This window comes from Branchiostoma belcheri, unplaced genomic scaffold (genome assembly GCF_001625305.1).
Source record: "Branchiostoma belcheri isolate BF01 breed outbred unplaced genomic scaffold, Haploidv18h27 scaffold210, whole genome shotgun sequence".
Lineage (NCBI taxonomy): Eukaryota > Metazoa > Chordata > Leptocardii > Amphioxiformes > Branchiostomatidae > Branchiostoma > Branchiostoma belcheri.
In genome coordinates this window covers 289,612-305,452 of record NW_017803603.1, presented here as the reverse complement: position 1 = coordinate 305,452, position 15,841 = coordinate 289,612, and the positions used below count along the sequence as shown (strand labels likewise).

The window sequence follows — 15,841 nt, the reverse complement described above, 5'->3', positions numbered from 1 at the left end:
GAAATATTGCCCCAAGCTTTCTACAGCAAATGTTCATGTGAGCGTGATGTATTAAGACAAAATACATGAGGGCAGAAGCGTCACAGGTTACATGATTGGTGCCAGCACAGAGAACTATGGCAGCACAATGAATTGTGACGACAAAGATTGATGGCATTGAACCAATGTGACAATTATTCGTGCACATCGCACCAAACAAGACATATACATGTACAAACAAACATTGCAGCTGTTACAGTTTTATTTTTCACCAAAGCTCGTAATCAACATTTCAAGCAGTCATGCACGCCAGGTAATATAAGGAAGCCAATAGCGTCTACAAATGACATCTTCATTTGAAGTGCTCAGAGATGAGGACTTTTCTTTCCAGACTGTAAATGATTTACTTTTCCACTTTCTTACTCAACGTCCACTTATCGATATGGCAGAAGAAGAAGAAGGAAGAGCAGAACACGAGGTAAAACAATGTATTTCATATGTCTTTCTGCAATGCATTGAATATGTACAAATCCTGTAGATATTAAAAAAAACATAAACAGTATATAGGTTTAAGGTCATTTTGTGGAGCTCTAAGTAGATATTTACATCCGTGCAACGTGGTCTGATCGGGTTCCGTCAGATACCGTATTACATGGAATAACGTTAACGCTTTCTCTCTCTACAGGGACTGGCATGTGGTTCCGCTGTGCTGGTGGCGTGGGTAGAGCATATGTAGCCCAGGGAGTCACCTTGCCGTACGACTTTCGGTGGGTCAGTTTCTTCTTCTCGGTCCGTTTAACCCTGCTGACATCGGCAAACAATGATGTAATAGTAATAGACCTCTATTGTACATTCATACCCGCTATATAAGCAAGATACATAATTGGCAGGACGTCTAATACTAAATCTATAAGAAGTATGGTACATATAGAGTTTAAAGTTACTGTTAGAAATACATCAGCAAGTCCCGAACTACTCCCGTCCCGTCCAAGATAACTCTGATGGTTTACCTTTATCATCCTTTACGCCTTCCCATGCGATTCTCCCGCAATTTTGTTCCGCATGGATCTAAGGAATAGGAAACAATACTTAATAAGACGTCTGTTGTTTCATTGTCACAAGTTCCCTCCGTACATGGTATATCTCGTCTTTCTCACCCGATCTTAGGGGCGGTCTTTCCGTCACCATGGCGACTGCAACCATGTACACCCCAGCTGACCCTATCTGGGTCACAGTTAGGGAATAGGTGTTCTTATGGGAGTCACCCGAGGGCATTGGAACACAACTCAAGTTATTTTTGTAACACACAAAAACAAGCTAAAGCCCAAATCTCTTGTGACTTACCTACTGTAGCGCAGCCCCTTGGAGAACTCCATGTAGTTGATGGTTCCGTTGTTGCCCATGTCCAGAAGATGCAGCTTCTCTGGACTGAACGGTGCGCCCAACTCAAGCATTCCTGGCAAAAACGGTTTCATTAGACTTGCGAGTTTCCTTACGTACTGCAAGGTGTGTGTCTTTGCTTCGGTCAGAAATGTATGTTTTCAGTTTGAGCCTGGTGGAGCAGCTGTGGTGTGTCTCCGTATTAAGGTAAATGTCTCAATTGGAGTATTTGTGGATGCGTCTTTATTTTTTTGTGCATGTGGGAAGTTGTGAAAATGTAGTTCAAGTTAAACTAGAGTTCCCCGATCTCATACCTTCGCCAAATGATGTTAATCTTTATGACTGACAAATTATAGATTAGATTATTCCCCCCTGATTTAAGAAACAGGACCCTAATTTTCATGAATTATATCATTTTATCATAATCTCAACCAAGAGACAGTCTTATATTAACAAACAATGCATTCTAGCATTTCCTAAAAAATTATGCAAATGAGGTCCTGATTTGAATAAATTATGTTTAATGATGTTCACCTCAACTTAACTTTCAAATACCACAAGTATGAAATTCCAGGCAGTTATCAATAATAATATCATTACATAATTATAAAATTTTCTCATTAATTATGCAAATTAAGTCATTATTAACATAATCAATATCTTCCTGTGTTTCTCTCGTTGTCAATGTCCAATGTCACAAGCTTCAATTGTCCTATCATGGAATGCAGCTGATTTATAGAATTTCCCCATAAATTATGCAAATTAAATCCATATCTGCATAATTGTCACATAATTATATTAAGCATCACGTAAGCTACCTACATACCAAAAATCACGACGATCCGTCAACCGGTTCTTGAGTTATCCCCTTTTGAATATTTTCAAGAATATATCCCTGCAGTTCCAGAGCAAGCCGCTAGGGGGCCCAAACTCACGTCACTTCTTCCCCAGCACAAGAGCTACCTACCATCCAAATTTCATCACCATGGATTGTCTAGATCATGAGATATCAAAACCGGAAGTTCAGCTGCAGTACCATAACAAGCCGCTAGGGGGTCCAAAATCTAATCATTTTGAGGTCTCATCAAGACCTACCCACCTACCAAGTATCAAGACAATCCATCAAGGCCTTCTCAAGTTATCGTGTTGACAGACAGACAGACAGACAGACACACACACACACACACACATACACGAACGCCCCTGAAAACATAACCTTCTTGGCGAAGGTAAAAATGATAAACCTGGCTTTTCATAATCGCACTGCAGCGGAGGTTTTGTGTATTTGTCGATTGTATGTATGCAGCATAAATTTGTTAGTGGATCTTAATTATATTTGGCAGGTGAGCAGCGGTTATAGAAACAAAGGTCTAGTTCGAGAGTTTAGAAAACCGCAAATTAAAAAGATTTTGATAAGTACGAGCTTATTTCCATGATCAATGGGACAAATTTACAAAACATCTACATGTTTCGTGGAGGTATGAGACCTCTGAATTCTGGTTTGGAACTATAGTAGACGTTTTCCTTCTTTTAGCCCGTAATTCTGTTCGTTGTGAATGAATGTTCTTCATTTTTATAGGTATGTACTTTATGCGATGATTAACATATTGTGACTTTGTGTTGCCATATCGCCATTTGTCTGAACTGTACTAGTATGTAACACCAACACTGAACATAAACGGAAACATACAATGCATAAATGGAAATTTGGGGAAGATAAAAAGAAACTAGAAAGGCCAACATTTGCTTCGGAGCAAATGTAATATTTCACTCCATCTCCTTCCCCATACAAAAATAGAAGATTCTGAATAAATCATACTGCAATCATACAAGGACAAGCGTTTTGAATCTCGACAGATATTTACAAAAATGGCACTTGGCCATTATCTCCCTTTTTTTTTTACAAAGATACAACGACAAGCACTTTAAATCTCGACAGCTTTACTTTACACTTATCTCAATTTCAAAGTTACATATTGCAGGTATCTAAATACTACTAATGACGAAATTGCAACTACTACTAACGGTAGCAAAATTTTCACGGTCTGAGAAACATGGACATGTTCACGGAACTATTTATTCACGGTGGTGACAGTTGCAGGAAAAAGAAAGTCCAGGAATTATTTCCTAACTGTAAAGATAAGTTCACGGTACAGAGGTGACAGTGAAAACCGTGAACATTGACCTCCTGCTTCCGTTACGTTGCGGTACAGTGAAAAAAAATCGGGAATTACAGTAATCAATTTACAGAGTATGTTTGCTTAGTTTCCAGATGTTTTGTATGAATGTCGTAAACTTAGTTTTAAATTAACGAAAACCGATGCGCGCACAGATGCCATCCATACAATCAAATCAGCATGGCCTTATTAACAATCACATAAACTATGAAGCCATACATTGAATAAGCTATACATATAATATGATTATCATAACCTTTATTTTTAAAATCATGCCAGTGAGCTAATTGCATGTACAGAGTGAAAGAAAGTAAAGTAAAGTAAAGCAGTAGAATTTCTGTACTAAGCTATGATAGTACTCCATATGATTCGTCCTCATCGTCATCATTCAATGTGGTCTATCTCTTGCTACTAGTGACTGGTAATACCTCTGTAGATTCTTCACACTGGCAGAGTACCGTACTCATTCTCTCTTGTCAGCTCCATACTTTTGTGACAACATCAAAGTGATTTTGGTTTGTATGTTGGAAAAATACAAAAGACTAACATTCTAAGTTATTGACATTCTTGAGTAAGAACAATCAGTTTTTGAATGTTAAAAGCAAAACAACGAAAATCAAAAAAAAATGTTGAAATTGTTAAAATGCAGGATTGTTCAAATTGTTAAAACTGATAAAATTGTTAAAACTGATAAAATTGTTAAAAATGTTAATATCCGATGCACTGGGGTTCGAACTCACAATTTCTAGGCTTGCCGTCTGGCGCGTTACCAACCGAGCTAACTCGTTGCGATACACATCACTCACTGCATTGTATGTCATATAAAGTAAACAGCATGGCGGTATCGATCGCCTCAAGCCACCAAGACTTTCAACTATTAACTACGGGGTTTCCTTCTTTATCAGCTTTGCTTTTGAACCACCTTGATGTTACTTAACTATCAACCCGGCTAGCAGAAGCCGCCGGCTCCTTTGATATTACAGCCGCTCCCTGTCCAATCTTGTTTACACGCCGGGCGAGGGTCATTGACCTCCAACTTGCGTTGTTCCAACAGAGAAGAGCAAAATGTCTGGCTCCTGCAGAACGTACCGCACTCTCCCGCTGGACGTACCGCACTCTCCCGCAGAACGTATCGCACTCTCCCGGAGGACGTCCCGCACTCTCCCGAGGGAAGTCCCGCACAGCGTCCTGCACTCTCCCGCAGAACGTCCCTCGAAAATTGATGCGTATTTCGTGGCCTGTGCTGTACCTACCAAAACACTTGAGTTCATACTGTCAAAATGGAATGGCTTTGAACAGGTGTTAATTGAGTTAATCCAATCAAATCCAACAGCCAATCAGCAAGAAGAAAAGATTAGGCTGCGTCAGGTTCATGCTTGCATGCCCATATTTGGGCCCGCCCCCGAATTCCTTTCTTATTACGTCACGCGCGTACGCCCCACAGTACTTTCCTATGGGAACAGCTAAAAACGCAAATAAAACGATTGTAAAAGCTTTTATCAAAAAAAATAAAAAAACGCCTAGGGGTATTTACCCACTCTACCTTTATACGAAATTCCAGGTCGTTTGGCCCAAAAATGAAGGAATTGAATCAATTTAAAGAAATGGCAGGAGGAGAAGAAGAAGAAGGAGGAGAATCATCAGTAAAAACAGTATTTCCCTCCATACTAAAGTATGGAGTGAAATAACAACATTTGGCAAAGATAAAAAAAATGGCAATTTATTTATAAAAGAAATATTTGTTCCTTTGCCCATAGCTTTGACATTTTACTGGAAATTTGCAAATAGCTTATATTTAGCATCTTGTAAATCTATGTTTAACTTCAAGCTCTAGCTTGCCACCGTGCTATTCAAATCGCCACGTCTTTCTTACAAATCTGAAGAAAGCATGTGTTCCACGAACTATAGTTACAATTAAAAACAACCTCCTACACAAATTTTCATGTTGCACCAAAGTACTAGGGCATTTGTATGTCTAGGACGGGAACTCAACGAACCTTTCTTGAACTGCTCACACGACACCTCACCATCTCCGTTCTTGTCGAGCTTACGGAAATGGCCAATGACCCTTTCTTTGTTCCAACGGATCCAGTGGTTTATCCGGCCTTCGAAGAAACTGTTGGACTTTTTCTTATCTTCACTATTCCCAAAACCCTCCTGAGGAAAGGAAAGAAGGAAAGATAAACTACATGCTCTTTGTTTGTTCGTTTTATATCTATATGTATCTAATACCAGCTCAGAGAAAATAACCATAAATGGTAATGCCTTCGCTTGCAAGCAGCAGCATTACAACCAAGGATTTAAGTGTTCCAAAAATTGTTGTCCCGAAAACTATCGTACAGTGCACGTGGCCCCGCCACCAGGTATAAAAGGGCATCATCAAATGCGCGATATAAATTTAAACAACGCTTAGACTTAGGGGTGCAAAGGTATATAAATACGGAGGCTGGTGTGTTACGCCGAATGATGGATATACCGGCTATACAGACCTGGACGAACGTCACTAAATCGGCAATCTTCTGATTGACGCAGTCCCTTTCTGTATCGTTCCGTCTGGGCTGTGCTGGTTCCTTCTTCTGTTCAACCGGCTGTGCTGGTTCCTTCTTCTGTTCAACCGGCTGTGCTGGTTCCTTCTTCTGTTCAACCGGCTGCTCAATGGGCTCTGGTGGGGTGATGTTAAGTTGAAATAGGCTTGATGAAATTGAAATGTCGAAGCGGAGAGGAAAGTGAATTTTTCAGTACTAGTAGTCAACTCACAATGTGGGTATGTCTTTTACTTCTATATTAGACATGGACAGTGACAACAGAGGACATGAGGAATCTTACTTGGGGTGATAATGCTATGGTTCAATGGATATGCTCCAGTAAACTGAACAGTTAACCCTTGTTCTGCTGGCGTTTTTACACAATAGTTTTCAATAATTTGATGTCTCAATCAGGTCCTAGACGATTCTTTTTGCCCTGCGGTGGCATAGTGACTTCCACATTCATTGTGTTTCGCTGCGGTGTGTACCGCCAAAATCGTACCTATACAGCCCGGTGCTATATGGATGGTACTGTGCGACCCATTTGTATAAGGCTATGAATATTTTTATTATTTGACACAGGTTAAGCCAGATTTACTACCCAGTATCGGATGGTTTTCACACTAGATCAGGTATATGTACTTACCAAGACTAACATAATGGTTCTCGGCATAGTAACCCAGCAACAGAGGGGGCGCGTCTCTAGGCGGAGAACCTAGACCGCGGCCGGGATTTAGGTATGTGATATAGTTCTTCCCCCTTACACTGGACACGATCATGACGACATGACCCAACATGTTCACAATGGCCTGTAGGACGACACTGTCTCCCCACTCCCCGTCACGTGACATTTTCTCCAGGTACTGCTCCCAGCTGCAGCTTTGGTCTTCTCGGTATTGTTCGTAATGGTCGCCTTTAGCCTGATTTGGGCAGAGATCATAAGGAAGATCACTTCTACCAGTGCAACAGCAACTTTTATAGAATGATTAAGAGTGATAAATTATTTCTCTGAACCTTAGAAAGTAAGAAACGTGATTGTAAACCACCAATAGAGCAGACAACTTGCAGCTGGTTCAAAGAATTAAAAGAAATGGTATTGTATCGGTTCTTCCATCATATATTAAGTTCTATTGAGTTATTTATTGTAACAATTTCTTTTACTTACATTGCGCGGGTTCTTTCTTAAATGATCGACTGCCTGCTTACGCAGTGTTTGATGATTCATGACGGGTCCGTTACGTCTTTTTTCGGTACGGTGAAGTTGGTCGGACACGGCGTGAAACATACAGTTTCCATCTGCTGGTACATCAGTCCGGACGGTAAGATTCAACTCAGCCAAGCGAGACGCTAGTATGTTGTACTTGTCGTCTTTAGAGTCGCAGCTTTCTTCCATTTCTGTTTGTAGCCATATCAAGGTGCCAAGCTCATAATATTGCAAGTCATTCCCTGCTTTAGCTAAGCTTTTGTATATCGATACAGTAAGATTACTTGATTTAGCATGAGCAACTATATGTGGAATTGTAACAGATCTTACCCACCCTGTGAAGTAAATAGTGCTCACTCTATACTACCTATATATATATATATATATATATATATATATATATATATATATATATAATAGTACTAGTACTTTAGAACCTGCGTGTCTAGTATAGCGAAGCTTAGCAGGTACTTGTATAGAGGTACTCGTTAAGAGTGGCGACAGCATTTTGCACATTGGAACGAGAACATTGGACGTACGAAGGGCGGCATGGTGCAATATTTTAAGTACAGGACATGAAACAAAACAAATGTTCCTACCTTTCGGTGGCGGCTTTACATGCACACGTCGTGGCGGGTTTGTTCTTGGGACTGGCTGCGGTGTTTGCGGAGGTACGTCTTCTGTACAGAAAAATGTATACAGATATCTATTTTATTTTATCTATTAGACTATATGCAAACCAAGACAAGGGGGTGAACAAGTCTTGTAAGAAGTCACGTCACCGACAAATACATTAAAGACTAGAAAGGCCGACATTTGCTCGGGAGCAAATACAGCATATTTCAGTCCATTTGAATTTTCCCCACCTGTTAAAACGTATGTATGAATGATATTATTGTTGGTGGTACGGAACAGTTGTTTGGGACTTTCTGCTGTCTGCTGCATAGGCAACCTTGCACACTAAAGGCGGCGCTATCAATCTGATCACCAGGCACTCAGTATTTAAATAAAAAGTCAGTGTTTATATTACTGTTTATACATAAGTGACATAAATACAACAGCCTGAACAACTCCCGTCTCACTTAGCTTCGATGGTTTACCTGGTTTAGTTTCATCCTCTGACCGAAAGGTGGGAAGTTGGTCGCTATCAACTTTGTTCTTCGACATGGATAAGCCATCCACTTTCCCAACGGTCGAAGCTTGGTCGCTCCCCTTCCTATCCGTTCTAAGAAAGAAGGAAAATACTATAAGATGTTTGTTTAATCGTCATAAGTTTCTTCTGCACACGGTGTATCTCGACAGGTATTTTAACCTCGCCCTACTTTAGCTGCGTTCTTACCGTCACCAATGTGACTGTGACCATATACACCTGACCTCTAGCTGACCTTAGGAAGGTGTGTGATTTCCGTTTCCTTGGAGACGGATTCGGATGAAAGGTGCTCAGTGGTGTCGTGTTCAGAACACACATGTACCAGCTTTAACAATAGAAACACTACGGCAGAAAATATCTTTCTGTACTCAACTCACCAGATTTTAATGTTCCGCAGTTGACACTTGACTGACTAAAAGACGTACGTTTTAGTAATGTACGAGATATTTTATTATTTCAACGTATCTTTTTGAAAGGAGTTGACCTTAAAACACTGTGCTGTAAGGAACAGAGACAGCTAGTAAGGTGGTCTAAAATATTTTCCATCGGTAAGTATTTACTCTATGCCATCCAAATAGACCCCCCTTGCGGCGGCGATGGTCTGCTTGATGCAGTAGTTGAAATTGATGGTGCACGGAAGCAGGACATGCTGCATGTCCTGGAAAACAAAAAAAAGCAGCTGTACTTCGAGTCGGTATCTGCAGTGTTTCCAGATGATATAAATCAAGATCAAAACACACAAAATAAATATAGGTCAATGACGACGTACGATAATTTAAATTCAAGGGCCATGTGCGAAAAGAAAAGACGTGATACATGTATCATAAGGCAAATAATCTAGAAAAAACGTTATACGAGTAGTACAATGTAATACAAGAATTAAGAAATAAACATACAAAATTCACTTGTAGGTATAGATGGAATAAAACAGCTAGAAAGGCCAACATTTGCTCGGGAGCAAATACAGCATATTTCACCCAATATTTCTTCCCATTCCAAAATACTAGTAGACTGTTCCATATCAACCTCTTCCATATTCGTTTGAATTATTCTCGAAAGTCCATATAGTGTTCTGACCCCCCCACACAAATATTACAAATATTAGATTAGAAATGTTGGAATAAAAAAACCCTGTATGAAATACGAAAAAAGCCTGAGGGTATTTGTGCCTCCATGCTCACCTTCATACCGAATATCTCATACGTTGGCCCCCAAAATGAAGATATTAAATCCATTTGACGAAATGGCAGAAGAAGAAGAATGAGAAGAAGATAAGAAAACATAAGGGAAAATCATATATTTCACCCATACTATAGTATACTATAAATATCCATACTATAAATATCTATACCAGAACTTTTGGTAATGTAATACGTGCACGGTGAAACCTGACTCTATCAGTAATGACATGTGATACCTGCACAGTTAACTTTGACTCTCTCAGTAAGAGTTGGAACAGCTCGGGGTCTCCGTCCAGTGAGTTGAAGCTCCTCCGTTCTGTCTTGCTGTGTACTTTCGTCATCTCTTTTCTCACATAGTCTGAGTACACTGTGTGCAGTTGCGTGTCGCTGCAACATAGATTATGCTTATCACCAGGACTATTGATTGTAACCTAACCACTCATTTGTAACATTTGATACCATTGAAACTTTGACAATCAATTTGGGAGGTCTGAGCTATATTACTGGTACCAACATCTCCTAATCAACCTTTAGGAAAAGGCATAACGCAAAGTTCAAAACTGAACGACATATGTTTCTAGCCTTGTTCTAAATTTCCTACCTTGTTAATGTTAGCCCCTTTCCACTGTCTCCCTTCGTGATCTTCGAATTTTGCTTCACGTCCTCCACGAACTGCACTATCCATCCCATCCGCCAGGGCCACTGTCCCACCAGCACTACCCAGGATGCCACCTGCTTCTTTCCGACCTGTTCCAGCAAGCCCTTTTTGTTGATGACCCTGACGGTCATGCGCAGTACGCGGTAGAGGCGGTTGATGTGGCGCGCGTTGCCCAGGACGTAAGGCATGATGCCATGGTCTTCGTCGTGGGGGTCTCGGTCAAGCACCTGAACGACTCCCTTTAAGAACTCCCTCTCGACCTCCGTAAATGCGCTCTCGACCTCCTCAGATTCCCGGCTCTCCTCGTTTTTTGCCTCCTCCCGGAGCTTCTCCCACACATGCATCCGGCCGCTCACGTTGGCCTCCGGGAGGCAGACCGAGAACCTCACGACCCTCTTTAAGTACTCGTACCTGGACAAACGGAGTTAAGCAGTCATCAGTCCTTGATCCTTTACTGTTATACCCAGAACAGTGCCTATCTAGTTCTATACCTGAGTGGGTTATGCTTATGAACAGGCACGGTTCTGGGTAGTCTCCGGATTTGCCCTAGATATGGTATCTGGATACAAGAGAAAGACAGAGAGCGAGAGAGAAACATATGTACAACACAAAAAGCAATTCTTGCTAGAGGAGAAGTAAAAATTTGCAGACGTACGCACTAGACTCCGTTGGCACCGTGTGAGGAAGCTCCGTCTTGAGACAGTTGACAACCGTCTTCTGATCCACGGCCAGGACGGTGATGATGTTAGCGTTGTCGTCGGACAGAAGGATCTTCATGGCCTCGAGCACGCCCACCACGCGGTCCGCTGCGCAGCGGTCAAGGTCGTCGATGACGATGATGACGCGATACTGGACCTCCAGCACGCGCTGCAGGAACCGCAGCAGGGACGTCACCACACGCACCTGAACGGGAAAAAGGAACTGTTGTACCCGGAACCGGGCTGGATAGTCTCCGTGTATTTAGGAACGTACATCTGCCTCAGGAATTGTTTTGGATACACATTGACTAGCCAGAACCATGCCATCGCCAATTCCAGGAACAACTATACCATACGCCAATTGGTAATTTTTTTCTGTTTTTTTTGTGCGTGCAAAACTACATGTATATGTGTGTAAAAATATAGACTCTGTACGACTATGTTTGTTTCTTGGTAAGACTCTAATCATATAATCCGTATCCAGATGCAGGGTAGCATGGGTAGGTAATCTTCGAACAGATACACGGTGGCTTGGCCTTCAAGCAGATACATGACATATTAATGAAACCGTTATACGGTGATTTCGAGAACACTCTTACTGAAAAGCATTGTATGGGGGTTTTGAGCAATACATGGGGGGTTTTGAAAACAATATTGAAAAGCACCACAGGAGGGCTTTGGGAATACTTCTTACTAAAAAGCATTGTATGGGGGTTTCAAGGATTTGGGGTATTCCGTGTATAAACATAGGCTCAAACAAAGAAACAAACAAACAAATAAATAAACAAAAACAAACCTCCCGCTTGACCAACGACATGAAGCCCAGCTGTTCCGTGAAGTTAGGCCGGCGACTTTCGGCGTCCAGCTTGTCCTTCTGGGACCAGAAGACCCGCTTCCCCACCTTGATTCCCTCAATTACGAAGTTCACAATCGCGCCCAGCAAGCCCAGCCCCAACACACTCCCTACTGACGAGACCGAATCGATACGGACTTGTTCGATACCGACAGCGAGAATGATCAGCAGGATTACTTGGGCCAGCAGGGCACCGAGGGTCAGCAGCAGGGCGATCCGGAACCAGGACCGGCACAGCAGGATCCGCTTTCCACCCATCTTCACTTTCTTCTGCACAGACAAAATGGAGCAACTAAAATGGTAACATTTGCAAAGCAAGTGCACAATGTATACCCATGGGCGATAGGCCACTGACATCCGACAAGGTCGCATGTTTCCAACTAGCATGGGTGCCATACGATTTGTAACGACAATTTAGGGGTTGTCGTTACAAATCAGATGGCACCCAGGCTATTTTTCACATTTTTAATCAAATTTGGAAACATGCCACTTGCCAAATGTTTGGTTATCGTGGTGAAAATGGAGGGGGGCAGTGCGGGACTTTATTAAAATTAAGTCATGATTGCCCCGATGAAGGCAACCAACCAACCACCACACAACCAAAATACGTTTTGGTTGCGTAAAAAAATCCATTATTCAATATCTACTGTGGCCAACACGTACAAGCAGGCGTGGGGAAAGATGTACGTGTGGGCCACCGTAGCAGACGTACCTTGATGCAGCGGTAGAAGCGCGTGACCAACGCACCAATCTCGGATTCCACGGTGTCGCACAGGCGGGTCACGATCCCGGCCCACAATACCTTGCAGCCTGTGAACTCCCAGGCGTTGAAGTTGACCCAGATGACCTGACGAGACAGGGGATCGATGCTAAATTGGTGTGAAAATCCTTAACTTACCCATGTCACAAGTATGAAATTAGCATCATTTACCAATAAGGAATCATATAATTCCAACATTATTTATGCAAAATAGGTCCTTATTTGCATATTTGGTGTCTGTTGATCCCACCTGCTATAGATTGTATAAATTACACTGAAATAACTTAATTTCCTCCTTAATTATGCAAATTAAGTCCATTTTAGTAAAAAATTTCAACTACATTCGATTACACAGAGATCAAATTTTCAACGACCACTGTTAATCTGCAAGCAGATGTTTAGGTGGCCGCAAAAGACAGTATCAAATTGGCCAGACAGTATCCATTAGCCACCTAACATCTGCCAGCATTGGGCTTAAAGAAAGGCTATTAACACCTTGTTGTTGCCTAATCAAAATGTTCTTGCCAAGTAGTTCATTGCCCTGACCACCATGCAAGGTGATGCAACAAACTTCTGATGCAACATTGACCAAACATCCAACGAAAAAATACGGGGTTCACGCAGGCGCAGTATGTTTTGTCGACGTTGTACCTTGTAGTGTTTCGGGTCTGGAAGTTGGTCTTTGTCAATGGACGGCGGGTCGATGAGATCCAGGTAGATCCCGAGGACCCAGTGCAGCGGATTAGATCTATTCCTGATATCCAACACGTTGAATGTGAAGAGCATGACCAGCACCAGGGAGAGAAAGGCCAGTACGGTTGGGATGAGAGGACCAACCCATGCGGTGGGGTGCAGTACTCCAGCGGTGATGGTGAAGGCCAGCGTGAAGAGGAACACCGAGAGCAGCACGATGAAGGTCCAGTGAGGGAACGGCGACCGGTCCTTTATTGCTGATTCCCCCTTTTCCTTGATTTTGTTGACTGTTTTCTCTGCATTGAGAAAACAACAATTAATTGCATTTAATCCCTCTCCATTCCAAAATGGACCGTTTTATATCAACCATTTTCATCCAAAAGCGTGAATGACTTTCTGTGGATATGTTATCCCAAGGTATCCCCATTCCAAATTTCAGGTCATTTGCATTTAATATCAGGGCTCCAGATCCCAAAATAAACATTTTTCCGTGAAAATGGCCGAAAAACAAACAAACAAACAAACAAACAAATAAATAAAACAAGTTTAAAAAAAGCCTGCATAAGAAATGAAAGAAAAAACGTCTGGAGTTATTTGACCAATTTACTTTCATGACAAATTTTATGTTAATTTTGCTAAAAATGAAGAAATTGAATCTATTTAACAAAATGGCAGGAGGAGAATGAGTAGAAGAACACGAGGGAAAACAATATGTTTCATCTATACCTATGGTATGGACTGAAACATAAACATAAACAACAAAGACTTGGAAGTCGGTAAACAATAACGATTTCCCAACCGTGTATGGTATTCGGCGGCCCTCAGTTGATTTTTGCGAGAGTTGCTGATCACGTGACAAACGATGCCGATCATTCTTAGTACTGATGATCACATACACAGAATTGAGAGAAAGGCCACCACCATGATACCTTTGAGTTTATCGAGAAGGCAAGTCTTGCCGATGCCCCTGGATCCATAGATGCCCACAGACAGCGGCATTTTCAGATTCTCGTCCGTCAGAATCTTCGCGATGTTTTCGGCGTGGATCGTGTAGCCCAGCGGGTCGACAGGAGCTTTGCCTTTCGGCATGGCTCTAAGGAACAAGAAAATGTTTTATATTTTTAACATCATAAAGAAACGAGCCCGAAGCCGAACCTCTGTATTAGTGTAGTTTTAGAGCTGTTTGTACTACAAACATGTATATTACCCTTTCATCTGTTCGCCTGTACTTAGCCCGATAGGGCATGAATGTACAATAAAGGTTCGATAATTATTATTATTTAAAATAACTGTTGCTTCATCGTCACAAACTCCTCCGCAGCTCAGCAGCATAGTAAGACCATTCCCCCCCTCCCCCCAACCTAATTAACCGACAGTCCAACTTCCATGTGCAATGTGGTTAGAGATACTGGCTGGCTACATATTTGAACTCACTACTATTATTATATTGACATGATGACCACTTTTGAATTTTCTTAACTTTAAGTGCCGGTCGGAACCCACGGACAAACTTGTTTCATGCAAATTTAGTAGGATTCGAAAGTATTTGTCAGTAAAATCTCTATAACATCCCATCGATCCCAGGTGTATTATAATAATAATAATAATAAATGGTTTTTATTGTCCAAACAGTACCCATGCAGTCGCAGCCTTACGGCTGAATTGATGCAGGGTATCACACAATAATCAATACAAATCACAACAATTACAACATTCAAATAATACAAATGATACACACAGTCGCAAGGGTCTGTGCGGCTGCCATTCGGCGCCACAAGATGACCTCAATACGACTTTCCCCAACCGAAGTTAGGTACCCATTCACACCTGGGTGGAGTGAGGAAATTCGTGTAAAGTGCCTTTCCCAAGGGCACAACGTCGGGGCGCATGTTCAGACATGTACCGGGTACGACTCGGAATCGAACCCGGGTCTACCGGTTCACAGTCTATTGTTCTAACCACTACACCACCCGACGCCACACGGATATATGTCTGTATCAGTACAACAGACATATATCATCTAATGTGTTGAACATTTTGCCCAAAATAACATGTTTGCGATGTGTATACAGGCCTAACCTAAGCCGCTGAGTGTTGTAGTGTAGAATGTCGTGTCGAATACGCTCTCGTCGAGGACGTCGAGTATTACTAGGAGGGTGAGTGCAGGAAAGGTTCGTACATGTAGGTAAGGTGTATGCCGCTCGGACGTTCGAATGGTGACGTTAATATGTTTTTAGAATTTTAGAGCAAACACTAGGAATAAAGCGTTTTTAGCTGAAGTCTTAGGGTTCAGACGCCTTTTTGTGCTCCTCTCTTTTCTCCTTTTATCTCCGGAGAAGCTCCATATCTCGCGAAGCGGTAGACCCGCGATTTGAATTTAACATCATCCTCTCGTACACTGCATTGTCTACATTCTATACATTCTAAATCAAAAATATGTGTGTGGTTAGAGTTTCCACTGGGCGGCGAGGGGACAATTATCAAGCAATAGGGAACAAAATATAGGGTAAAAAGTCAAATCCATGTGTTGCGAAGGCGAACAACTCCCAGATTGCTGGGCATGGGGGGAGGGTGTGTCCTGAA

The 15,841-nt window shown here is 41.9% G+C and overlaps 1 protein-coding gene across 1 annotated transcript; it reads right to left on the bottom strand.

Annotated features, from left to right (window-relative positions):
* Positions 1-1,001: 1,001 nt before the first annotated feature.
* LOC109469891 (kinase D-interacting substrate of 220 kDa-like) lies at positions 1,002-14,347 on the bottom strand. The gene is made up of 12 exons (XM_019768647.1): positions 14,188-14,347; positions 13,217-13,554; positions 12,518-12,652; positions 11,749-12,075; positions 10,910-11,157; positions 10,198-10,665; positions 9,833-9,983; positions 6,708-6,981; positions 6,026-6,198; positions 5,534-5,693; positions 1,324-1,435; positions 1,002-1,047 (listed from the first exon to the last, which is right to left on the bottom strand). Exons 1-12 carry the CDS (start codon positions 14,345-14,347, stop codon positions 1,002-1,004), a joined length of 2,592 nt encoding a protein of 863 aa, XP_019624206.1.
* Positions 14,348-15,841: the final 1,494 nt, after the last annotated feature.

Coding starts and splice junctions, on each gene's coding strand:
- LOC109469891 (XM_019768647.1), bottom strand. CDS start 14,347: ATGCCGAAAGGCAAAGCTCCTGTCGACCCGCTGGGCTACACGATCCAC. Junction 13,555..14,187: donor CCTTCTCGATAAACTCAAAG/GTATCATGGTGG, acceptor TTCTCAATGCAG/AGAAAACAGTCAACAAAATC. Junction 10,666..10,909: donor GTGCCAACGGAGTCTAGTGC/GTACGTCTGCAA, acceptor CCGTTTGTCCAG/GTACGAGTACTTAAAGAGGG.